Source organism: Haliaeetus leucocephalus, unplaced genomic scaffold (genome assembly GCF_000737465.1).
Source record: "Haliaeetus leucocephalus isolate CR32 unplaced genomic scaffold, Haliaeetus_leucocephalus-4.0 Scaffold406, whole genome shotgun sequence".
Taxonomy (NCBI): Eukaryota; Metazoa; Chordata; class Aves; order Accipitriformes; family Accipitridae; genus Haliaeetus; species Haliaeetus leucocephalus.
The window spans coordinates 5,470,917-5,497,649 of record NW_010972842.1 but is presented as its reverse complement, the minus strand read 5'-3'; the positions used below and the strand labels follow the sequence as shown (position 1 = coordinate 5,497,649).

Genomic DNA, 26,733 nt, shown 5'->3' with positions numbered 1-26,733 from the left:
TGGTGGTGTGGCCGTGTGCTCCGGCTGCCGGCGGTCAGAGGTTGAAAAGGCCTTAAAAAAAAGAAAAAACCAAAAAAGAAAAGTTTTACAAAGCGGTGTTGCAGGCCTAGCCGGTGGCCGAAGCCGGTGCCCGCGGTTCTGGCATCAGAAGCGGAGGGAAGCGGTGCGGGCTGCCGTCGCCCCGTCTTCAAACCGGCCTGCCTCCTCCCCGTTGTAGCGGGGTAGATGAGGCGAGGAGGGTGCGTTTCCCTCTTCCAAGCTGAGGTACTTTCAGGGTGTTACTCCGGCCCGCAGCTCGATAGCTTTACGATCATCGAATACAACCGTATTTAAGCAAAAACGCTTACGACGGGATGCTCTAATAAAGCCAGTCTTCTCCCAGTGAACAGTTAAAGGGGAGCAGAGCCGAGCAGCTCACGCTCTTGCCTAGCTGCCTATTTCTGTTGCCCACCTCCTGTATGTGGTCAAGCAGTGAGTGAGATTGTGGAGGGAAAAATACTGGTTTTCCTTTAGATTATGGTTTTGTGATCCTGCTCACCCGTGGAGAGGAGTGACAAGAAATGAGTTACTAAAGCTGGAGGAGAAATAGGACCAGGCCTTTCTGGGCTAGCCTACCTCTAACTCTGCTTAGATCCCACAGGAGTTGAAAGCAATGTCAGTTTGATGGTTTGGTGACTGTGCCTCCTCCCCAGCGCTGCACACGCTCACTCCTTACGCTGCCGCTGCTCCTCTGATCCCAGCAGCGAGTTGATCTGGCACGCTGACCAGCCTGGAAACTACCTAGTTTTTAGCCAGCTCAACACTGAATTGGCTCATCATGGAATTGTGGAAGTGTTGGTGCTGGTGCAGAGGAGTTATGGAGGACGGCAGGATGACAGAAGCTATGACTTAATCATCTTAAAATGTCATGAAACAGCATTCTGAGTTGCTAGGGGTAGAGTCAGCTGAAATGTGAAACCCAGCTTTTAACTGGCATAACTACTCCAGGGAATGTTTTCCCCCCAGCTTTGCTTTAGTTCAGGTTAATACAGATTATGACTTGAAAAAATGTGGGGATGCTTTTTCCTCACTTCTAGTTCACGATTAAAAACTCATTGTGAGAAGCTGAAATCTAGTTCTAAAGAACATAACTGGAATAGAAGAGTTAAAGGTAACAGTTTTACGTAAGATTTCATTGGTTTAATAACCAATGTTTATTTTAAACGCTGTACTTTTTTTCTTTTTTAGTATTTGTACTAAAGAGTAGTTTTTAAGTCAAAGATAGTGGTGGGGGAGAACCCTAACAAGGTACAGGAAGCTTCTTGTTTGCTGGGGTGAGGTGGAATGAGATGGAAATCTGCCCTGTGTTGCAATGTGGAAAAGCTTTACAAACTGAGAAAGTTATTTTCCAAAGGTCTGAAGTGCTGTAAATAATTCCTTATGCATACAGTTTCACGGGGGCTTATTTGCTTGCAAAATCAGTGTCTGTTTGACACCCATGTGGGAATTCTTTACCTATAAACTGCTGTCAAACTGAAGGCTCAGGATGAGCATCGGCCTGTTGTAAATTACTGAGGTTTTGTATGCTGTTTGTACGAACAGCATGTGCAAAACTCAGGTGCGAGTCAATCCCTTAGAACAGTCCCTAAAAGGCTTTTGTTTAAGGAAAAATTCTGTCCTGTGGCACTTAAGAAATGCCCCACTGAATGTTCCTTCAGATGCATGTTTCAATTATTCTCAAGTATTAAATCTTGTTATGTTCACCTGTGTAACTGATGCACGCATCTTGGTGAATGTATTGGTGTTTTTCAGTTTTTATACTTCAGCTGCTTTTTTAGTGGAGACTGAGCATGACAGCCACATGGCTGTTTTATGTTCACTTCTGACTATCTTGTGATGGTGTAATATCTTAAAGGCTTCATTATAGAGTAAATAGTGTTCAGATAACCTTCTAATCCTTCTTGAAGTTTAACATTTTGCATGCATTAATAATAATGCATTGCTTCAGCTGTTTTCACTGATAGCTTTAAAATACAGTTTGGCAAAGCAAATGTAACTGCTGTCTGAAGGCATTTACACACTCAGCAGTGATTTCCCCTTCTCTTTAGCCAAGAAGGGTTTTCTTTGCCTGAATAATCTAGTTTAGTATATGACGTAAGGGCAGAAAGAACACAATCATACTGTGCGATGGCGGGGAGGGAAGTCGAGATTTCTGGTAGTTTTCGGAAGCATGCAAACACGAAAACTGCAAGCTTTGGATAAAGCTGAAGCGTACCACACCTGGAAGAATTTTGCAATAGTGATGATGCTTTTAAGTAGAAATCTTTAATTAAAAAGGAAGTACCATATTGAAACTAGAATTACAGGTTGAGGCAAGATCCTCCAATAAACATAGTAATTCAGGGGAGCTTGTTGGGTAATCACTTTGGTAAGGAGTTGTTTGTTTCAAAGGCTACAGTAGCCTGAGGAACAAGATGACTAGAAACTAAATGCTTGTATCTCGAAACTTGATATTAGTAGCTGAAAAACATTTCAAGAGTTTATTAGCTAAATCCTAAGGTTGGGTTTTAGCTGTGAGGAAAGATTAACATTGAAGGTAAACTGTCCTCCCGATTATTCATTCCAGTGAGGAAAGTAGTAATGACTAGTTGGTAGTGTCATATATGACAGCTAAATGAACGATAGAACTGAACTTGAAAAAAAAATATTGAAGCGTCTATTTGCAGAAGATACAAAGTCAGTCAAAAGCCAGTATATGTAGTCTGCCTTTTTTCCTTTGCCAGTATGATTTATGAATGAGGAAGGCGGCTGTGAAAAAATGAAAAAAACATAGAGTGAATAAATGCATATTTGCTACATGTATGTTATTTAATAGTGCTCTAATAGGCTGCCTGTGGAGTATCCTTTCAAGTCAGTCTTTCTCCACATGCTTTCATCAGTTAATTAGCAGACTGAGCTTATGAAAAGTGAATCTTCAGTCAATTTTATTAGTATCACCACTTCAATTAGGCAGATAATGTTCATCTTTCTATTCGGGTCCAAAAAAAATGCTATCCTAATGGCAAGCTTAAGTGGTATAGCAGGAATCGGTCTGTCATCAGTTCCGTGAATTCAGTGAGGTCAATGAATTTGACCCTATTAACATGAAATGTGTTTCCATTACGCTGTAGTTTAGCATTTTCGTGCAGCCAGCCATACTGTTTTGTTATGGGTGACACTGATACCTGACTGTATCTGTCTCTTGCTCTCTAACTATCATGGTAAAGGGAGAGTTAAATGGTTTGTCGTGCATGGAAAAGTGTAGCAAGTGTACCCACAGCTTAGACAGCAGAGGAGGGTGGTTGTAACAGGTAGTTCGTTCTTTCTTTGTGCTGTGTGCAGCTGTTTTCATCTGTGTCAGAATGTAACCAGCAGTTTCACCAGTATGATTCTCAGCTACTCTTGTGCCTTAAGAAATTGGTCTAGAAACTGTCTAAGCTTTTCAAAATATGAGTAAACCTAAAAGGATGAAACATTGAACAATTTGAAATTAAAACTCTGTTTTTAAAAAAAAAAATCTGCTGAATTTGTCAAGCAGTTGACTAGCAAATGTTATTTTACATAGAAATGTTGTAAATTAATGAAACATTATCAAGATCTTTCCGGGTAAAAAGTTGGTCCTGTGTCAGACATTTAACATTACATCTGCTGTCCCCTATGTAATAAACCCATTGCTTCTCTGACAGAAAATGTTATAACAAATTTGTGATGTTGCTGCAAGTGTTCAGGAAAAGCTATTCGGAAGAATCAGAAATTCTCAGTGCATTTGGGAGTTGATTGAGCATCTCTTCCCAAATTTTTCCTCCTGTGATTATGAGCAGGAAGGAACTAAAAAATGTGTCCTTCCTGTTTTGCTGCACATTGTGGGTTATGCTGTACGAGAGACACCAGTCTGTCTCTGTTAGTTCATCCTTGCAGTTGATTGGACTTCGGTTGTTAATGCAATACTGACAGGAAGGCAGTAGTCATGACTGCAACCGTCACCATTTGGACATACTGCTAAATTTGCTGTGCAGTTACTTTATACTACTGTGCGGTAGTATAAAAGATGCCACATGGACACATGGAAAAGTATACTTGAAAACTGTGATCTCTGTTAATAGTAAGCCCACCAGTGCGCTTAACAAAAGGACTGGGTTTTTTACCACTGATCATTGGGGGATTCCTTATGGTTAAAACTTGACTTGCCTGAGCACAGGGCCTCAGTCTTCATGAGTGTGACTTGGGCGTTGCTGTGTATTTTGCACACAAATTTAAAATTGTCCTTGAATTCTGGAAAGTATTCTTCTTTTCAGGTCACAGTGTAGATACCTTTGCTATCTCTGCAAGACTAAAATTTTTACTGTCCAGGGGTGTTGAAGCTAAATTACCTGTAAAGGTAATTATGAAGCGGCTGGTTGCCTAAGGGAGAGATACCTTGAACTGGCAAGCAGATCTTTGAGAATGCTTGTCTGTGACACCAGTGATTTTTAAAACTTTATATTTCTTTTTTTTTTTTTTATTTTTGACAGTGGTTGGTGTTAGGAGTTGTCCAAGTCAGTAGTGTGATGGAGGTGAGGCTGCTGCACCTCCATGTCTCTGGGTCCAGCCAGTAGCAAAGCTGAGCATTTATTTCCAATGGGCACATATGCCCACAGTGCATGTGTACGTGGCTGGCCACAGAGATCCAGTGCGGAGAAAACAGCACTTGCACAACCACAAGCAACACAAGTGGCCCGATCCTGTTCCCTTCTCTGGCTGATCAGGGTGAAAGGCTTTTAGTGGAAAATATATTAAATGTATACGGTGTGGATCCCTCCAGTAACTGGCCTTAGACACTCGGTCTATCCAGGAATTGACTCCTGATCCTCTGCTCTCCCCTGTTGCTGGGCTGGACATGTAAACCCACGAGGCTTGCAGCCCCAATTCAGTTGCTGGTACTCGGACCCTCCTGGACATGCACACACATGCGTACAGATGAATACACTATGGATCCTTCCAGACCTATGGCCTTAACTTAGGCAACACTCAAACCCCAGGGCCTCTCTGGTGGTTGGCATAGACCTTCTGGTCCTTCCAGTAGCCATCCTTCAGACCCTAGTCTCCTGTGCCTAGCTTAAGAGAGAGGTTCTTGCAGACCCCCTGGTCTCTGCAGAGTCTGGCCCAGCCTTACGGCCTGTCTGGTATACCTGGCTCCCAAGCCTCTTCTCTACTTGTGGGCTAGTCTGGCTTGATACTTGCTAGTGATTATGTGCACCAACACGCACACCCACATGCTGTTTGCACGCACGTCTCCCCAGTTTCTGGCACTGCAGGCTCTGCGGCCACCTTTTCATTTGCTGGCGCTTTGACCTCTGTGCACACACATGCGCATGGAGTGGAGCACCCTGTCACCCAGGAAAACAGAAATCGAGTTTAATAAGGAAGCTGGCAATCAGGCATGCAACATGGCTAATCATACTGACGGGCAACCTGTCTACGTGTGACTGGACCCTCTTCTCTCCGTTTTCGCATTCTCGTTCCTCCCCAGTCCACCTTGATCCCACAGCGAGCCCCACGCCCCTGCAGGCAGTAACCCCCGTAGGCAGTCGGTATGGTGGTCTGGAGAGACTCCTCGGTTGTCTCCTCTGGTGGATCTTCTGGCTGGCCCATGGGCTGACTGCTCTCCTGCACTGGGGCTGGGTCAGGGTGCTCCATGTCCCTGGGTTAGATTGCTGGGTTTCCTTCACCTGACATTGTTTTCTGCTTTCTATTTGTGGAGGCTGGCCTTTAATCACATAACCTGTAATAGATGTGAGCAAAATATCCCTCCCTAATGCTGAAGGCAACTATTCCTGTCTGACTAGTAACCTTGCTCAGGTAACAATGACTGTGCCTGTTTGATGAACAGATAATACAATGCATCTCCCTAGCACTTTTGTAGTCTAAGCTTTCCTTTTTTTTTAAAGTTAATTAAAGTTTTGTTTCAAGTAAAAAAAAAAAAAAAGAAAATCTTCATGAGTTGCATTTTGAATGATCTTATTGTGAATAACAGGAAGAAAATGCTGTCTAGTGATTCCAGTCTCTTTATCCTTTGTATGCAAAAGCTTTATGGAATATGGTAGCATATGGTCAGTTGAGAGATACTGCTGTTGGCAGGAAAAAAGTCTAGCATTAGGTAAATTACATACGTATGTATCCTAGTAACATTTTTGTTTCAAACGTGAAATTTATGAATCAAATCCAAGGCTGGCAACCTTCTCATCGTGCTAAATGGGATATTGGAAGGGCCTAGTGTGTCAGAGAAATGACATGGGCATTAATTCAAGCTTGCCTCTTGCCTTGGTAGTCTGGATAAGATAGTAGCACAAAGCAGCTGAGAAAACACAGCTTTTGACGGTGGAAGAGGAATCCCCTGTAATAATAAGAAGAAGATAATAGTCTTCCAAACCAGAAAACTGTTTTTGAGAGAGAGTCTATTAATTTATCCTAAAAGTAATGAGAGACAGTTACTTCAAAAAGGTACACAGTGCAGATTGTAAAGACTGTTCTTCAGATAAGGACAAGGTCTTAATGTACCTTGGAAGTTTTTAAGACACTTCAAAAGCTGCAAAGATGAATGTAAGAAAGAATCTGGCAGAGAGAACTTGTAGTTTTATACCATGTACTTTCCCCAGAGGAATGCACATATCCCAGTCACAACGTACAATATCCTTTTTTGTACCTGGATATTTATTTGTGGAGACCGTTCTTAAGCAGTGAGATAGAATTACTTGAATAATTCTTGCAAACACACGTATCTACAGGATACAAGGATTTCCTGTGATCTCTGACAAAGAACTGCTACGTCCCCCCCTCCCCCCCCCAACACTTAGTGAAGATTTGTGAAAACACTCTGTTTATCAGGTCATTTTTCTCAAGTGTTGAAAAAAGGAGAAATTATACAGCTTGCCATTTTGATGCTACATTAATCTATTAAATCTGGTATTTGCAAAACATTGGCCCTTACGAATACCAGATGACCCTACCAAGATGACGCTGATTCATTTCAAACTTGCAAAGCCAACTTCCAATAGAGTTCTGAGCTGTAGTCCTTAAACGCTTTTTCATTATGAAGCTTTTGTGGGGGTTTTCTTCTTGCACATGTCTTTCGTTCACAGATACTGACTTTCAAAGGAGGATAAACACTATTGGCATTGTGTCAGCAGGGCAGGAGGAGGGAGCAGAGGAGGTCACTCAAGAGTATACCGTTTCCTTTGCAATATTTTACTTGCTTATTTAAGGTTTTAAATCTTGATGTTGATTTCCTCACCAGAACCTTTGAAAATACACCTCTGTTGCTCTTTTAAAATATTTCTTACATTATTGTTGCATAAACGTAGTGGTAGACTAGTAAAACCTGCTTTTTTAGTTGTTAGTGTAGCACAAGTCAATAAATTATTAGTCTTGTCATTGGTATGGAGAAGCAAAACTTGCCAGATACGGTGATTATTTCTGTATCACATTAACCTTTCGTAATGAAACAATGGAATTCATTGGTGCTGCAAAGCCCTGTTTTTTGTTAAAAATCAGCTTTGCAGGTGTGCACCGAATAGAATCGTGGATGAATAGGGATTGTGTTTAAATGGACAATGTAACTTTGAAAATGAAATGTTCTACTTGTTCTTCTGCTTGAAGTAGACAAAGGTATTGTAAAGGCGAAGGAGTTCTTTCCAGCAGTAAGTGTTGCCATTCACTGTATTACCTGTGGACTTACACTAAGCCAAGAACATAGAATGATCCTCAAAAATCCCAGCCCCTCTGTTTTTCTCACTCTGAAAATACATGGAGAGGAAAGGCTAAAGGATGGGGACTGTTCTTCCTTAAAATGATTCTTCTGGTTGGCACCTAATACTTCCTCTTTTGTGTTATCCAAGTTCCATGACATAGCCAGTCTTCTGCCAGGTAATTAACTATTCAAGTTGTGTTTGAGCTAGAAAATGATCCATTTAACTTTGCCATAAAATCAGTAACATTTATATAGGTTATTTTTGTCTTATCCTGTTAGGTGTAAGAATTTGTCTGTATCTTTCTGGAATTCCTATTGGATGCTGCCCTCTGATGTTTGTGGAATGAACTGCTTTTGGGAAGCTGCTTTTAGGTAGGATCTATTATTAAATAGTACTTTATTATTTGATTGCAGACAGGTGTAGCTGATAAGTATTTTTGGCTAGTTAGCAAGGTGACAAAGCAAAATATTTTGATTGCTTCACATGCATTTCACCTGCTTATATTATGGTTGCCTTTAGCTGGGCTTTCTCCTGTTCTATTATGTTTGTAGACTCAAGTGTTATTACAAAGAGTAGATTTTTTCAGTTATGTTGCTTCATTAAATAGAGACTTGCTAAGATTGGTAAAAAGTCTATCTGAATATAGTCTGAAAAGTTACTGATGAATTAATTATTTTTGATAAATAAAACTTGCTGTACAGTAATACCCGTGATGTAACTTGCAATAAAAACTGGCAGATATGTTTGGTAGTTAAGTTTGGAGTTTTTTTATTCAAGTTACATGTTTTATAGAATTTGAGGAGGGTACTTCATCCAAAAGCACTGAAACAACCATTTTAGAATGTGCTTTATGATACAGTGTGTTAAAGCATAGACTGTGTCCTTAAAGTTGCATCTTTAACAGTAAGTTTAAATGTTTTGATGTGGTTGTTCAGATGCTTTAGGCTGTCAGATTATGGAAGTAGCTTGAAAGGAAATGGAAGAAGCCTTAAGCTACTTGATAGATACGTTCTCTGACCTGCGTAGTTCTCTTCAGTATGTAACTAAAGTCGTAAGTCAATTTTTTGTATATTTAAAATTTTACTGATCATCCTTTGATATGGTTATCTCTTCCTCTTAGTCTGAAGCTTGAATATTTCTAGGGAAGCAAAGGAAGAAAAACAAGTTTAGCTTCACAAGACACAATGTATTTTTGAAAATTATGATTGTGGGAAAGGTTTTACATCGTTCCCCTGTTCCTCTCTGCTTGTGTGCTGTCAGTGCTTTTTAAGCTCATCAGTTGCCAAGAAGTTACTTAAAAGAGATGGGTTAGATTGATTTTTAGTCTGTTAGTGAACTGCACCTGTAATTCGGGAATGCTGAGTCTTTTTCACTGCCCTTGGTAGCCAGTGTGTCAATCCACAGGGATTCATCTGACTTGCCCTTTGGCAGACTTAGCTGTCGGAATGGACTCAATTAACTTTTTTTTCCTTTTTTTCCTTAAAGGTTAGCTTTTGGGAGTTTAACTTTATGAAGTTTAGCACAGGGGGGTAACCAAATGTCAGTGCAGTTGTGGCAGAGGGTGCAGGGGCTTAGCCTATACTTAGTGGAAGGACAGGATGTGACCATAAGTTTCATTCATCCATGGACATCTGAGCAAGTCTAACAGTTGTGCAGTGCTGAGAGTGCTGTCTTCTGACTCCAGTGACCATGATGATGTCCATGAACAATACAATGTAATGCACTAAAACAGCAGAAAAATTCCTTACTGGATTTTCTGCCAGGCTTAAGGCAAGTGGGACCTTGGAACCAGAAGTAGAGAAACCCCATGCAGTTCCTTTGCACGTATCTTAAGCTGTAACTTGTATTATTGTATTAAGAATGCCGTATGTGGCTGTGAAGACAAGTTGGTTGAAGTACGCATTGATTATGACATTACTGGGTGAGTGCAATTTCTTTTATGGTGAAACAGTTGTCGTGGTGAACTCCTAATATGCTTAAATGTGTAAAGGGGATGTGGTGTTCAGATTAATAATTTCAGACTGGGTTTGATTATTTTATCAATATATTACTATTAAATTAATCTCCATATGTTGTGCTGACTCTGGTGCTTGTTGAATTCCTCAGTGAGATGCTCAACTTCAGAGAGGTCCCCCTTGCCTCCCCCAGACTTTATTTATTGCTTGCTCTGTTTAGTAAATTCAGTTGGTTTCAGAGAGGTGCAGTGAGTTTGTGCAAGAGAGGAGGTGGGGAAGATGGCAGAGGGAAGGAGAAAGTGCTCCCTCTTTGGATAGCAGCAAGCAATTACAGTAGCTCAGCATCTGAACCAGCTGCCTATGCCTCATTTCCTTCTATGTGCTGGAATGACACAGACGATAGTTGAAGTTCGGTTTCAGCTTTGGATAGGAGTTAGTATTTTGTTTAACTCTCAAACAAAATAGTGCATTATAGAAGCTGAAGGGTTTAGACCTTTGATAGCATCTTATGCTTCAAATGCGATACGTGGTGGTAGTTCTCAAGTTTGCTGTTAGATTTTTGGAGGAAGAGGAATGAACTTAATTCCATGCAAGTTTATTAACCACACCAAATGATGTCTAGCATTCTTGTTTTCTGAGATTGTATGTGCAGGGCTGCTTCAAGATTCTTCATGAAGATAAAGCCTCTTGAAAGCTTTTTCTGTAAAGAGGCAACATTGTGGTTCTAAACTGGGTATCTTTTGAAATAGAAAGGATTGAGAATTCTACCATAGTGTCTTATTCCAAATAATTTGATCCTGGGTTGACTAAGCCTTTGTGTTCTTGTTAAGTGCAGTTGTGGTAGTGAGGTGCAGAATAAAGGTGGACTCTGAAGAGACTGGGATAGGGAGAGGGATATAAGAAAAACCTAAGAGTTACATATCTGATTGAAATCTTAGGATAGCTAACTCCACTGCCTATAGATGTGCCAACAAAATAATGGGAATTCCAATGAGTTTGCTTTTAATAGAAATGGCAGAGTCTGGTCATTGAACTGCACTAATACTTATCTTGAATCTTCTGTTTGGCCTGGTTTAATCCATAAAAAGAGAACAAAAGTATTTATCCAGATCATAAATCAGTTTGTGAATGGAGATTCTGGTGTTCTATTTGCTAAGCAAAGCAGAACAAGGAATCCATTCCCCACTCCCCCTGGGCAGGCAGGAGTTCAGCCATCCCCAGGACAGCAGGGCTCCATCACGCCCAACGGGGACTGGGGAAGACAAACGCCATCGCTCCCAACGTCCCCCCTTCCTTCTCCTTCCCCCAGCTCTATATGGGGAGCACGACGTCCTACGGGCTGGGATCTCCCTTGGGTCAGTTGGGGTCGGCTGTCCCGGCTGTGTTCCCCCCAACTTCTTGTGCCCCCCCCAGCCTCCTCGCTGGTGGGGTGGGGGGAGAAGCAGAAAAGCCCTTGGCTCTGGGTGAGCACTGCTCAGCAGGGACGGAAACATCCCTGGGTTATCGACACTGTTTTCAGCACAAATCCAAAGCATAGCCCCATACCAGCTGCTATGAAGAAAATTAACTGTACCCCATCCAAAACCAGCACAGAGACCTATAGAGTAATCTGGAAATTTTTTAGGAGAGAGGTATATATATAGACTTCAGTATGACTCATGCTATAGCTAATTCAACATCATTTGAAATAGATGAGCTCTGAGCAATTGCTGATTCTAATAATGGATAATAAGGATCTTCCTTCTTTAAGTTAATCAGTGAAAGATCAATTGCCTATACTGTATGTGGGAAGGATTTTGAAGCTATTCTGCCCTCACATTTTTTTATCACCATTCTGATTATCAGCATTATTGAGACAGAAAGTCTTGTGTTGTGCTTTTGGTATAGAATATTTGTTAGCTTTTGCATTGATAGAGGAAGCATGAGATCACTTTTATATATCGTGGTGTAGATTTTTATCAAAAATTTTAAAAATGCTGATAAAGATAACATGGTGCTCAGGTTTTGCATGATCTAGATGATGTGTATCTTTTCTAGTACACCTTTCAAGGTGCTCAGTGTCATCTAGCTGGTATGGCTGCTTATTTCCTACTGAGACTGATTAAGATGAAATTCTTAGGGGTCATTGCTATGGCTATCCGACCTGCCTGATTTCAGTTGTTGGATGTTGCTTCTAAGTGGGTTTTAACTTGCGTTGCCAGTTAAAAAATAAGTTTCACTATTTTTTGAGTATATAGAGGTCTTGGTGGTGTGGACATATTGAGATGAATTGTGACAGTCCTCAAAAACAGGAGTTCTTTAAACTAGCCAGCTTATTGGAGGATGGGCCTTTGAATCTTTATAGTCAATTTTTAAATGACTAATGTATTGTAACTTCAAACCTAATCTACTACTTGAGTTTGTAATTGAATAGATGACATTTGGACATCATATGCACTGGTATCATTAGCATACTTTTACGAAATAAGCTCTGATTATGACCTATTTTTAATTCAGTGCAGTAGTAGAAAGTTAAGAAGCTGAACAAAACCTAAAATTTTCATCACCTTCAAATCCAGATAATTTCTGTAGTTACCTTGATCCTACTTCTAATAAGTGTGGGAATGATTTAGCAGTTGTGTTTTATTTAGTGTAGGTTTTGTTGCCTTCTCACTCTGCCTATTTGCTTTTATTTTTCTGGTGACTAAAGGCTGCTGGGGAAGGCTCCTTAATGATTGATTGAATTAGATCAAACACAAAGCATTAAAAGAAAAAAGGATGTGATAAGTAAGCCATCTGTATTATATTTACCTATCTACTGTTTGTTTTTCTGAGGCGTGTTGTGGTGCCAGGTTTGAAATAATACAGGTTGATTATATTAAAATATTTTTTCCTGTATATTCTAATGAATATAATTTGCATTTTTTATGCTAATTGTCAAAAAACTTGTATGGGTAAAATATTGGCACTGATAATGTGGTTAGCTTTTTATATTGAAGAAGAAAACACATTTGCAGTAGGCTTCTGTTTGTTCTTTTTGTAAGTGTAAACAACTTTAATACAGCTGAGCCTGGCAACCTAGTCCATTTGGTTATAATATCAAGGAAAGTTAGTTCCTCTGTGGAAGGACTAAGAGTTTATTAAGCTACCTCGTTTAGGAAGCTGAATATTGCATGCTTCGGGTGCATTACAGACCATATGGAGAAAAGATCAAAGAAAAGCAAGGTTGTAGCTCTATCAGAACCAGTGTAGGAAAACTTGTTTTAATGTAGAATAATTTTAAAAATGTTTTTTGTAACCTACAAAATAATTCTTACATCCTGGTATTACCATTATGTAATACAGTGGTGGTTGTACATAAAAACTAGCGGTGCAAGTTAGGATGACAGCAGTTTTCTCAGAAAATGACAAATATTTTTACATTGTTCAAAATTCATGCAATTATATTAAAAGTGGTAACTCCTCAATGGGCCAGAGTAAAATTTGAAAGGACAACTGAGGTCAATTTATTGCTTCAGTTATTCGTACCACTCTGTGCTCTCAGTATCTGGATACTCATCTTTCCTTCCTTGGCTTCCCCAGCTGTGTTAAGGGAGCAGGAGTGGACAGCTTGATTGCCAGTGAAGTTGGGCAGGGAGCTTCCTCTTGATCCCTAGTCATGTTCTTAGTAGTACATCAACGGATGGGCAAAAGGAGCTATAGTGCACAAAGTTTGTAACAGAATTACGGGTGTCTGTGGTTCCTCCGTGGCTTTCCGTAATAACAGTGCCACTATACTTGAATGTGGCTGAAAACCAGGAGAAAAGTAAAATTGCCCTTGGTCACACTGACAGCTCTTTGAACAGTACCCAGGTCGCAGTAGTTGCTGTAACACTGCGGCTGCTCTGGAAGGTTTGGAGCTTGGAAGGCGGCAGTGTGTGCGTGCAGCAGAAGCTGTTGTACGTGGCCTCAGTAAAGCAGGCTAGGATTGGGACAGGCTTAATGATCACAAATTAGATGGAGCTGTACGCAGGGTTCCTTATGTCTATCTGGGTGTTCCTGAGAGTTTGGTACCCTCTCACCTGTGCTCCTAATGCGTTATGTAAGAATAAGAATAGGAGAACCCTACCTTAAAGGTATGCAGGAGATGCCCAGCTGCAATACCTTGTGCCAAGTCTAGAGGGCAGAGCTAGGATTTTCATGGAGCTGATGAGTATTTTAGCGATGATATCATTTGGGTTTGGGTTTTTTTCCAAGTTCAGCTGGGATGCAGTGAAGGGTCTGGAAGAGTACAACTCATCAAAACATACCTCTGTAGCTTACTACCAAATTATTACTTCATAATTTTAATTGACCTAGAAATGCTAATTTAATATACAGTGTGTCATGGTACACATCTTTAAACATAAGGCAGTGTCTTGACAGGCAGGCTCTGGAAAATCTTGTTGTAGCAGATTCACTAAGCATATCCAGCTATGTTCCTCTGTCAGAGGTTATTAACCCCACAGCAGAATTAATCAGTACAGAATGAAGGTCTGCACTTCAAAACAGAAATACTTCAGGGCAAGGCTTGTACCTGGCCTTATGCTGCTGAGGAGCAGCGTGTTTTAAAATACACGTTTTTGCTCTCACAGTGTCAAAGTGGGTGGTTTTAAATGTGTTTTCTACACTCATGGGAATATGCATGGTGCTCTCTCTCAAGTGTTTTATTTCATTTATTTTTACTTTCCCTACCCACTCGTGTCATTAGTATCCTTAGACAAATGAAGTTCTCTTATTTGACCCTAAACACTCAAATCCTGTCATGGCTTCCTGCTCAGTATGGGATTACAGGTGCTTTCTTTGTTCTTCCATTTTCATTACCGGAGGTTTCCCTGCAGGAGCTAGGACTCCCACATTATTGAAGATTTCTTTTTCTTTAGAAATTAGGGCTGCCAAGTTCTCCTTGTTAGTCTGTCCAAAAGCCTTACTGAAATACAGTTTTATTTCACTCTATTGTTGCTTTTTCCAGCTTTGACACTAAGTTCGCCCACACCAAAACATCAGGCTCCTAGTAATAAGAAGTGTGTATATAAAAATCTGCATTTGTATTTTTGTGTTTTCCATGTTGCCTTCGAACATTTTTTTTTTTAAAGTATCTCCTGTCGTGCTTTAAGCCCAGCCGGCAGCAAAGCACCACAAGGCCACTTGCTCACTCCTTCCCCCCGGTGGGATACGAAGGACAGGGAGGGATCGCTCACCAATTATGGTCATGGGCAAAAAACCTAGACTCAACTTGGGGAAAAACAACAGAATCAATTTAATTTACTACCAATCAAATCAAAATAAGGATAATGAGAAGTAGAACCACATCTTAGAACACCTTCCCCCCACCCCTCCATCCTTCCCAGCTCAACCCCACTCCCAATTTTCTCTACCTTCTCCTCCCCAGCAGCGCAGGGGGATGGCGAATGGGGGTTGGGGTCGGTTCCTCACCCGTTGTCTCTGCCGCTCCTTCCTCCTTAGGGGCAGGACTCCTCACTCCTCCCCTGCTCCATCGTGGGGTCCCTCCCATGGCAGACAGTCCTCCATGAACTGCTCCAGCTTGGGTCCCTTCCATGGGCTGCAGTCCTTCAAGCACAGGCTGCTCCAGCGCGGGCTTTCCCATGGAATCACAGCCATTTTGGGTGGCCTCCGCTCCCCCGCTCCCCTCCATGGGCTGGGGGGGGAAAGCCTGCTGCCTCACCATGGGCTGCGGGGGCATCCCCTCCTCCTCCTCCTTCCCTGACCTCGGTATCCGCAGAGGGGTTCCTCTCACATTCCAATCCCTCGACTCGCTGTGGGTTCCCCTTCTGAAATCTGTTCTCCCAGAGGCTCTACCGCCGTCGCTGACGGGCTCGGCCTGGGCCAGCGGCGGGTCCAGCTTGGAGCCGGGGGAGCTTTGAGCAGCTTCTCACAGGAGCCGGCCCTGCGGCCCCTCTCCTGCTACCAAAACCCCGCCATGCAAACACATAACATCTCCTCACTTTTGAAAGTGTCTTAACACTTTTAGAGCCTGGATTTGAAGTTCAGTAAGGGTATTGCTGTGATACTCTGATACCAAACTTGCTCAGGTTCAAACAAGTTACAGTTCTTGTAAAATACATTTTGCTCACAGTCAACTCAGCTACTGAACTGCTAAAAAAAAAAATCTGTATTGCTGAAAAATCTTGTGTCATCAGGTCATACCAGACCCAGGGCTGTCTAAATGAACAAGGTTTTCCTTTCCCTGTCTTGTGGTGAGGTGGTTGCATGACTAACTGCAGTGGAGAGCAGTGGAGGGAAGATGGGGAAAAGGGTTACAGAGGCCGGAAAATTCAAGAAGGAGAAGTAGAGAAGGGAGCAGTTGAGGGCGGATAATTTTGAAAGGACTTAGGGGAAGGACCAAAGTCATGTAGACATAATATTGAAGAAGGGAATGAAACAAGTCATGGCATAGATAACTGGCTCTGTGGGTGGGTTGTGTTAATATTGAAGGTGAGACTGCAGAGCTCAAGCTGATAAACGCTGCTGGACAGCTTAAACTTCATGCTACTTCTAGCAGGACAAGGAGGAAAAAGTGATGAAAGATGCTGGCAGCAGAGGATTAGCATGAGAGTTTAAGTAGTTAGTATCCCTGGATGAAGATGGGGCAGTGATTTCCCTCTGGGAGTGGAGAGGTGTATGTGTAGGGAGACGAGCAGCACTGGAGGCCTGGTTATTAAAAAGGAGGCTGTGATTGCCAGTCATCTGTGTGCAGGGAAGTCATATGCAGCTTATAATCGCTAAAGGGTGTCTTGTCGTGGAGTCTGGAGTAAGAACCACAATTCTGGAGTCTCATAACTTCTCCTGCTGTAATATGTCTTTATGTCTCATCCCCTTCTTAGCGGATAGTCCCCAGAGGGAATGGTGGCCTGTTCTTTCCAATGCCTTCTTGCTCCATCTGCTTCAGGGGTAAAGCTTTGTGTTGTGGACTTAACAGATCTGAGTCCAGCTGTTCCTCATACTGGGCAGCTGAAATTCAGTTGTTATTAGCTTTTTCTAAATATTTTTTTGCCTTTAAAAAAATTACTTTTAAGCACAGATTTAAAAAATTGAACTAATGAAGTCAGAAACTCGTAAAACAGAGGTCGTGTGAACGAAGTGACTGTAAAAGCATTATAATATGATCAGTTTGGGTTTTGTTGTGTGGCTTGAAATGTTCTTTTATTCACAGATGTCACTAGATGTAGAAATAATAAAATAGTCTTTAAATCTCAATGCGTTTTAGAGTTGCTTTGGCATAATTTTCATCATACCTTACTCATGGAAAGCTGTGTGTTACATATGGTTCAGGAACTTGGCTTTCAGCTATGCAGTTTGTGTAGGTTGTGCCCTTATTTATCACATGACCTTGCAATATCACTGTAGGCTTTCATGACTTCAGGGCTTAATTATTGTAATTCCCTTTTCAGTGGATTAGTGATGAGGCTAATCTGCTGCTTGCAGCTTGTTCAGACTGCAGCAGCGTACTTATTTGTGGGTTTCAGCTACCCTCATCACATTCAGCTTGCTTTGTGTTTTTTACATTAGCTACTTACTACACAGTGTAATGTTTAAATTAGCTTTATGTATAAAGGCCTGAATGAGCATGCCTCGGTTACATTTAAAGATTCTATTATATATTTTTTTTTTTCCTGTTAACCTGAACTAATTTTTCAGGTTTTGCTGCAAGACTTATAAAAGGTTTCAGTCTATGGATTAAATAGTCTGAATATAGATGTCTGCATATAGGTGTCTATGTCAAGTAGGTCTCAAGAGGTCATTAGAATTGAAAGAGTGTAGAGAATGATCCGGGTGACTAGCCGCTAAGTTGCTGAGAAGTAAACGGCTGGTGTTAACTGAGAAGCACTTGGGTACCCTAGATGTCTCCTTAGGACTAGTAGATACAACATGATCTTTGAGACACCCAGTCCTTTTGGACTGGTACCTGGAGGTCAGGTGCGATGTTCTAGCGCTTATTAAATGTCACTATACCTATGTTAAAAAGTTGAATCAAGCCCTTTGTATTTACTTTGAAATAAGATAAATTGCTGTCTGTTCTCCATATCCTGCTCACTAGATCTCCATTGGCTTTAATGAGACTTTGGACACGATCTGTATGTCAGCATCTTCATTTAGATGTCCTATTTTGGATCTGAATCCTACCTATGAGGTCTTTCATTTATGTGATTTTTAATAATGCCCCAAACCTCGACTTAAGACTGACTGCATGTTCTAATTAAAATTTTATTGATCTTAAATCCCTGGGATGCTGGAGTTTTTTAGTTCCAAGGCATTAACCTCTTCCAAAACTCAGAATGTTTTTTAAATGCAGCCATTATTTATGGCATTAAACTTCAGCAGTTTACAGTGATATCTTTGCTTATATTTTGCCTCATGGAACTCAAAATAATGTGTGTTGCTCTTCCATGCCTTAAAGAAAAAAAGGCATATTTGCGTAGTATCTTTTGTCAATTTAAAAGAAAACTTGTATGCATCTAAATGTTTTCGTTACATAAATTGGGTGGAGGTTATGTGCTAAGAATCACATCTGTTAATTCTGTTTTGAAGTGTTTCTCCCTTTGGCAAGTTTCTAAGAATGGGTAGTATGTTTGCCAAGCATTTCTCTACTGTTACTAGTTTGGGAGAGTGTTTTCTAACTTAAGAATTTTTTTTGTCTGAATAACTTGGAATTAATCTTGTAATTTAAACCTTCAGATACTCTTAGTTCTATTAGCCCCCTTCTCCCATAGTCCGTGCGAATAGCTGAAGTGCAGAGTATTGGTTTGAAGATTGGCTTTGAGTTGACCTATGTTTAAAACCCTTGAAAGCTTTTTTGATTAAATGTATGAAATCCAACAGAACATGGTTTCAGGTTTAGCATGTCCACTATGTTTGCCACCAAGCTAATGGTATTTACCCGATGATAATTTTAGCCTATTTTATTAAAATAATGAAATAACTTTTAAATGTACCCTGTTATCATGGTTTAACCCCAGACAGCAACCCCAGATGCAGCCGCTTGCTCTCTTCACCTCCACCCAGTGGGATGGGGGAGAGAATAGGGGGGAAAAAAAAGTAAAACTTGTGGATTGAGGTGAGAACAGTTTAATAGGAGAGAAAGGAAGAAAATAATAATGACAGTAACAATAATAAAATGACAATAATAATAATAAAAGAATTGGAATACACAAGTGATGCACAATGCAATGGTTAACCACTCGCTGACCAATGCCCAGTCAGTTCCCGAGCAGCGATGCCCCCAGGCCAACTCCCCCCAGTTTATATACTGGGCATGACATCACATGGTCTGGAATACCCCTTTGGCCAGTTTGGGTCAGCTGCCCTGGCTGTGTCCCCTCCCAACATCTTGTGCCCCTCCAGCCTTCTCGCTGGCTGGGCAGGAGAAGCTGAGGAGTCCTTGACTTAGTCAAAATGCTGCTTAGAGGCAACTGAAAACATCAGTGTGTTTCAACATTCTTCTCATGCTAAATCCAAAACATAACACTATACCAGCTACTAGAAAGAAAATTAACTCAATCCCAGCCAAAACCAGGACACCTGTATAATGCATACCAGGCACTTCTCAGCATAACTGTTGGACAGCTGTCTTCAGGAAGAAAGGACTTTCCAATCCCCACACCTTGCACTGGTTTAGCCCCAAGGACATGGGCAGTGCATGCGGTCAGTGTACCCGAGGGATTTTCCAGAACCACTGGGAGCACCAGGACATCCCACAGGGCCATTTGAGCTGTTAGTTTCAGCCCCTTCCAACTGAAGTTGTACTCCTGAAGGATGGAAGTTGAGGAGAAAGCTTTTGCATTTTGCCAGTGCTTGGGAGAAGCCCTGAACCATGGATTTGACAAAAGGACTTACTGGAGCAGAAAACGGATAAAATGCCTAGATCACTCAAAAATGTTCTTAACTGAACTTCTTAAAAGTAGGGGTTATCTCACTTTTGTTGTTGAGTTTAACTCTGCTATATTTATCATGTTTACCTATCTCCGTACTGAGTCCAGGGAAAGAGGAGAAAATGAACTTGTGCATAGACTTAATGTGCTGTCAGCCTTTCACATTTCAATGTAACTTCATGTGATCGTTCTTTTAACATAGTTATTTTGATGTAATTCATTGCTAGTAGCAGGTAGTAAGATTACTAAGAAAATAAATGTTTGTTTGTTTAGTTTCCATATAGCTCTTCCATACCTTGTATTTCCCTCATAGGCTGGGGTGGTGGGAGTGAATATGAGAATAGTTCAGGTTAAACACAAGCCTACATACAAGGTGTAATGCTGTAGTTTGTATGTTCTGTTTGAGTCATCCTTTGCTGGTTTAAAAATGATAAAGGATATTTTGTTAAATTACATGCTGCAGTAAATAATAGAGCTTTTCTTTAAGCCTGTGATAGAAATAATGTCAAATGAAAAAATATTTTTGTATCAGATATGATTATATGAAAACACATCCTTCTGAGAAAATGCATCTAGCAGTGGTTGCCTGTGGTGAAAGACTGGAGGAGACTGTTACTATGTTGAGATCAGCCATTATTTTCAGCATCAAACCTCTCCAGTTTCATATTTTTGCTGAGGACCAATTGCATGAGAATTTCAAAGACATAGTAAGTACCCACATAACTTATTTAATCAATTTGTAGTACAATTTGAGTAATATATAGCAATTTCTCTGCTTTTTGGGTAGTAGTTGTTCGACATAGTGGCAGAAATGCGGGGGTTTAAAAATAAGGTAATAGACAAGACTTTCGTAATGTTGGATGGGGATTTTTGAATTTTTTTCGTGCAGAAAAATGCCAGTTGCTGATATCAAAGCTTTTCATAGAGACAGACCAGAACTTCCTGATTTGTCATCTTGAATCTGTTAAATACAAACCTGATGTTCTGAACACAAAGCAGTTATCTTGTGCGAGCTTATTTAAAGTTGGTTTTACAAGAGAAAGACAGGTCTGTCCTATTTTGTCCCTGTGCTTACAGTATGAGTCAGCCTTATATTGTCTAAACAAAGTGAAACATCAGTCTTTGAAAATGGTAGATATGGTTATGTCTAATTTTAGTAAATTCCAGTTAATTAATAGAACATTATGACTGGAGTAGCAGTATTAGAAGCTGACTAGTAAATAGCTGTGGAGGATTGTACTATTTTTGTGCTTAAAATGTCACACTATGACATTAGTATGTTATACATACTAATATATATATGCGCTAATGTCATGTGAACAGTAACTGTGGCAAAAATTGGGTTAGGTTATTTTAAATTGAGAAGACTTCATTGGCATTTCTCCTGTGAAAACTAGTTAAGAGGGGAAAAATTTTTATTTGATGTATTTACTTTTTGGAAATACTAATTTATTTTACTTGCTCTTACTTCTGTATATGATGTGTTTTCTTCATAGTGGCCTGCAGGTGCCACTTTTTGTTCAAATATTTTGACTAGTTGACAGATTCTTGTAGTTCAGGAAGCATTTCTGTTATGAAAGAGGTGTTGCAGTTGTGTTCAATTATCAATCTGAATGGGGGATTGATGTCTTTTTTGTAATAGAATTGAACTGAAGTAATTTTTGTGATCTCTTTTCACATAGCTTGATGACTTCCCTTATGAAGGAAAAGTTAATTACACATTATATCCAATAACATTTCCAACTGAGAGTGCAGCAGAATGGAAGAAATTGTTTAAACCCTGTGCTTCACAAAGGCTATTCTTGCCAGTAAGTTATTCTGTAATAGGACAATAAAGAAGTCTGTTTATGAAGCATCAAGCTGTCCTTGTTAGTCTAATTTCTACTTAGTTTTAAATTAAGTACTACTAGTCCTAAAAGTTACTTTTATGACATCCTAAAAAACCCTCTGAATTGAACCTTCTTCTGTGGCACTAATACACTATGAATAAAAGTCCTTTTCTTACTTGCTGCATTATGGCACAGTATCCTCAGTGAGAGGTGCAAGTCATGTCATCCTCTCAGAGGTTAAGAAGGAGTTATCACTCCTCATCTCCTCATTTAGTTGGAAAGTTTCCTGCATGTGGGGGTCTGAGAAGTGTTAGAGAAAATGAAACAATAAATGGGCTATTGTTGCCAGAGTGTTTTGTGCAGCCTTTTCTTTGGTCATCCAAGACACTTCAGAAATCATACTTCAGGCTATGTGAATTCTAGCAGTGGCAGCTATCTCCCAAATACTGTCTTTTCTGGGGTTCCCTTGCACCTCTCCCTTGTTTGATTAGATGCATAGGAAAGCAAGAGAACAAGAGAGAAATAGGAGCTCCTGTTATGGTAATGTTTCACCTGTCCTGCAACCTACTCCTGAGGAGCCCCGGGATGTAAAATGTAGACTAGTGCCTTTGCATTACTATTCTATATAAAACTTCTGTTTCACTCTACAAAAATTCTCCAAAATGAGAGGAGAGGAAATGATGACAAATTTATTGACTGCAAACTGTCAGTCTAAAGTGAATTTATTTGCATATAACAAAAATGTATTAAACTTTATTGTATAATGGCAGCAACTTCTGTTTTATGAAGAGAAGCTCAATAAAACTTAAAAGTTTGGTTTTAAATTTCTTTCTCTCACAGTTAATCCTCAAAAATGTGGATTCGCTACTGTATGTTGATACTGACATCCTGTTTTTGAGACCTGTTGATGATATTTGGTCTTTTCTGGGAAAGTTCAACTCCACACAAATTGCTGCAATGGCACCAGAACATGAAGAGCCTCGTATCGGGTGGTATAATCGCTTTGCTAGACATCCCTATTATGGAGTAACTGGAATAAATTCTGGAGTCATGTTAATGAATATGACACGTATCAGAAGAAAGTATTTCAAGGTATGTCTGTTGCCTTTATTGCATTTTCTGTGGTATTGCATCTTTTAATTCTAATTCTGTTTCAGATTCATGTGGGACAGTATTTTTCAAAATATTTTTCTTGTAAATGGAATAATGCTCTCAAAATACACTGTGTTTAAAATGGTATCTAACTTGTGTTTTTTAGATGTCATTCACTGTAAGACTTGGAATTCCTGAATTTCAAGTGTGCTTGATTGTTTTAATTTTTCTTAGTTTTGAGAGATCCTGTGACTTGATACAGTCTGCTGTAGGTTACATTTGTCAGTATATATTTTGGTATTTTTTCTTCACTGTAGAGATCCTAGAAAACAGTTAATGTATACTGTAACCTAACTTTAAAAATGTGTGTGGTAGTACGACCAGGAGGTGGTGCTAAAACATTTAGTAAGTTATTTAAACTCTAGGATTTCCAAATTTTGATCTTTTACATTGTAATCAGGTGATTATCACCTTAAGTATCTTTTGATTTACTTTGAAGTCATAGTTTTTGTAGAGAAGTAAGTTCATCATGAAAGTACTTACTAAAGCAGTGCGTGCAGCAGCAGAAATGGTCATTGCTTCACAGATGGGAAGCTTTTTCTTACATACTTGAAACACAAGTACGAAAGCAGTGCTACATGATTATGCTAGGGGAAAAAGTACTTCTCTGTTTAAGAGACGTTTGATTAGGGAAAAGCAATCCTGCAGTAAAAGCTATTTGAAGGTGCACCCATAAGAGGGGCAATATAAACTTGCAGTAGATATTGCTACTTCTCCCTCATTTGCAATTTAAGAAAGATTTAGCTTTTATCTTAACATTCTTGCTATGTATTTTTTGTTATGGAAATACAGAGAATTGAAGAAAAATGGAGAATGGGTTATCTTGGTTGTACTTAAAGTAGAAAGTTATAGGTTATAGCAGCTATATTATATAGCTGTAGTTTCCCCAAGAAGAAAACTTCTCTGTATATATCATCAGTGGAATCTTGCATTGTCTACTTTATTTGTTTGTTTTCCTGATTATAGCATCTGGAGAAATGAAAATATTGAAAAGTATAACAATAAAAATATGGGACTGAAAACTGCATGTATCTTAACCTCTGACAATGCATTTCTGTGTAGCGGATTATTTTTAGTGTGGTAAACTCTGAGATAAGGTTGGTCTTTCATTCATACAGTGCCAGAATTCTGGCTGGGCTTCTCAGTACAACTTTGGTTATCAATTTCTTGGAAACTTTATGCATTTTTACTAAAATCGGAGTTAAAATTTTCAAAAGTATACAGATTATGTAGGATACTAAAATTGTCTTTCAAATTAACTGCAGTTTTCTAAAGGACAATATAAAGTCCTTTCTCCTTAACACCTAAAATTGGTGGTTTCTTAGAATTTAAGTCTATATGTACAGATTTAAGTAGGCAAAATCATTCATTAATATTTTGAAATTCAAAATGGAATATTGCAGCTTTCCCTTGCTACTAGAGGGCTGGAGTATTTTCCAGGTCCTGAAAATACTTGCAACATAGTCCTGTTGTTGCCGTGTTGCATATTTATTATGCAATGAAACATGTCAGATTGCTAAACCAAAACCAACCTTGGAGGAAGTGTTTTTTTATAATTGCTCTTTATTATGGAGGGTGAATGTCTGTGATTTATAAGACCTCAGCTGTAAGGTAGGGCACAAATCCGTATGCTTTTCTCGTGATCCTGCTGGCAAACTTCAGCATACCTAACTTGATGTACAGTTTCTGGCTAAGCGGGCCACTGAACTTAGTTCTGTAGTAAGGAAGATTGTGTGTCACAACCGATACGGGGAATCAGAACAACAACAAAAAAAGTCTTGAATTGTCCTGAAAACATTCATCTTAATGCTCTTTCTTAAATTGTTCAGTACATACTTTACTAAGCAAGTCTGCTTGATGAGTTGCCGGCTTAGCATTCATACAGTTAAGGGAAGGGAACTGAGGTTGGAATGAGCTACCCAGTGCTGTGCAAATATACTGAATACTCAGATTTATGAAAGGGCACTTGAGAAAGGGAGGCAGAAACAGAGCAAAGCTTCCCAATAGCAAAGCACATCATTCAAAGACTTTTTGATGGCTTGAGTTAAAAAAAAAAAAAGGGGGGGGGGGCAATTAACCCATTCCCTGCTCCACTTAAATTGTTTTAAATGTTAGAAATACCGCATTTTCTGCCCTTAATCATTAGTTGTGATTCTTTGGCACCCTTCCCAGGCTTAGACTTTCCCTTCAGTGTCTGATGCATATATGCTTCTGAACCTTGCTTTCGCACGTCTTCTGAATTTCATATTTGTCCAGAAATGCTTGTGTGCGCACTGTGGCTATTCCTCAAACATTTGAGACTAGTGGTACACATAAATACAATTTCACTCTTGCTTGATAGTAAGAAGTAGAAAAGAAATAAAAAAGGTGGTGTGTTCTGTATACCTGGGGTTTTGGGCAGTTGTTTGGTTTCTTTGTTTTGTTTTGGGTTTGGGGTTTTTTTGTGCGTGTGCAGCTTTTAACATGGTTGCTGAGAACTTATTTCTTGCATGAATTTAATCTTTTTCCTTCTATTCCTATACCTTTTTTCCCCCCCTGCTTTCATCATCCTGTATGTCTTTCCTGGAGTCTTAGTCTGATTATCTTTGAGCAAGATACACCGATACGATGTTTGGATGTGTGGTGTTTTGACATATATGGATTTTCTGCTTCAGCTGAAGCATTTTGAAATGCCCTCTTTGGATACCCTTCTTGATTTAAAACCTTGCCCCAGTATCTTTTAGGGCCTTGTGTAACAAATGCTGAGCATCTAGCTGAGCATCCATGTGTTTTGCCTCTGTCTTTGTATGTTTCTGGCAAGTGTAATGTTTGTTACTTGTTCAAGCTTTGAATTTGTAGAGATAGATACTTTCTCCAGTGTGACTGGCTTGCTAAGACTCTGTGTTAGACCTTATTGCCAGTGACCAGCATACTTACCAGTGGAGACTTTTTGGTATTGGAAGGCTCAGAATTGTTTCTGAAGGAGACTACCTCATGATTTCTAACCCATGCTGCTGAGTTAGTCCTTCCACCTGTTGGGCACACTGGAGAAGTGTCCTGTAGTATCAGGCTTGTGGTAGCATGCTCAGCCCAGTCAGAACAGTTTGAGTATGTTTAATCAGAGAGCTACTAGGTTACCTGAAACTTAGTCCTTGATTGTTCTCCTCTCGTATCATAGCTAAATAGTGCAGCCTGGGTAATGACTAAGCAGGAAATGAGTTTCTGTTATACAATATTGATTATTGAGATCTTGGCTTAGAGAGCACTCAGCAGGGGAACCATTTAGTTTATGCTCCCCTAGTACCTAGTGTGTGGTCCCACAAGCTTGTGGAGCATCACAGGGCCCTAAGATGCACGAGCTTTATTACAAAAACTCTGCTGTTTGTGGAGACTTGCAGAGACTTTGTTTTCATCTTCAGGTTCTTTGAAAGTCTTAAAAGGAGGATTGGTTGATATGAAAAATTTCAAGCCTCACAGTAAAACTTTGAAAAGGGTTTAGTGTAGTTGAGACTATACACAGTAGGCCTGAGAGTGTATGGCTTCCCTTGTGACTGATAGTAAAGGAGCTACTAGTCTCAAGCCTTTAGAAGAGAGGTAAACCAAATTCAGGGGTAGGGACTATCATAATACCCCTTGCCAGCAACACTGCAGATGCCTTTGGACCTTTACAGATACTGTCCCATGTCGTGTCCCATTAACTCTTTCAGTCAAATACAGTAGAACTAGAAAATGCTTGATTGTCTTATAGGAAGGTCTGAATTTGTTTATATTCATTCAGGAGATTCAACAAATTCCTCAGGGAGTGTAAAAGTTCTGGAAATTTTTGTACCTTTAAAAAGCTGCCTGTAGACCTTTTTGTATGACTGTCTAGTGGCTAGAGCACTTGTCTAAACAGTGGAAGTTTTGGATCAGGATATTCCTCCAATACAATGGATTTGAACCTGTGGGTTTGTCATGGTTTAACCCCAGCCAGCAACTAAGCACCACGCAGCCGCTCACTCACTTCCCTCCCCACCCAGTGGGATGGGGGAGAAAATCGGGAGAAGAAGTAAAACTCGTGGGTTGAGATAAGAACGGTTTAATAGAACAGAAAAGAAGAAACTAATAATGATAATGATAACACTAATAAAATGACAACAGTAGTAATAAAAGGATTGGAATGTACAAATGATGCGCAGGGCAATTG

The 26,733-nt window shown here is 40.0% G+C and overlaps 1 protein-coding gene across 2 annotated transcripts in view; it reads left to right on the top strand.

The window, feature by feature from the left end:
* Window positions 1-8,027: 8,027 nt before the first annotated feature.
* Window positions 8,028-26,733, top strand: part of GXYLT1 (glucoside xylosyltransferase 1) — a 27,168-nt gene continuing 8,462 nt past the window's right edge. The window contains exons 1-4 of one of the 2 annotated variants that reach the window (XM_010574056.1): window positions 8,028-8,116; window positions 20,120-20,294; window positions 21,270-21,395; window positions 22,257-22,508. In XM_010574056.1, the coding sequence (XP_010572358.1) occupies window positions 8,064-8,116; window positions 20,120-20,294; window positions 21,270-21,395; window positions 22,257-22,508 (606 nt within the window). In that variant the 5' untranslated portion in view covers window positions 8,028-8,063. Of the gene's footprint in view, window positions 8,117-17,573; window positions 17,636-20,119; window positions 20,295-21,269; window positions 21,396-22,256; window positions 22,509-26,733 lie in introns of those variants that run through there. The other variant, XM_010574055.1, reaches the window with a different exon arrangement.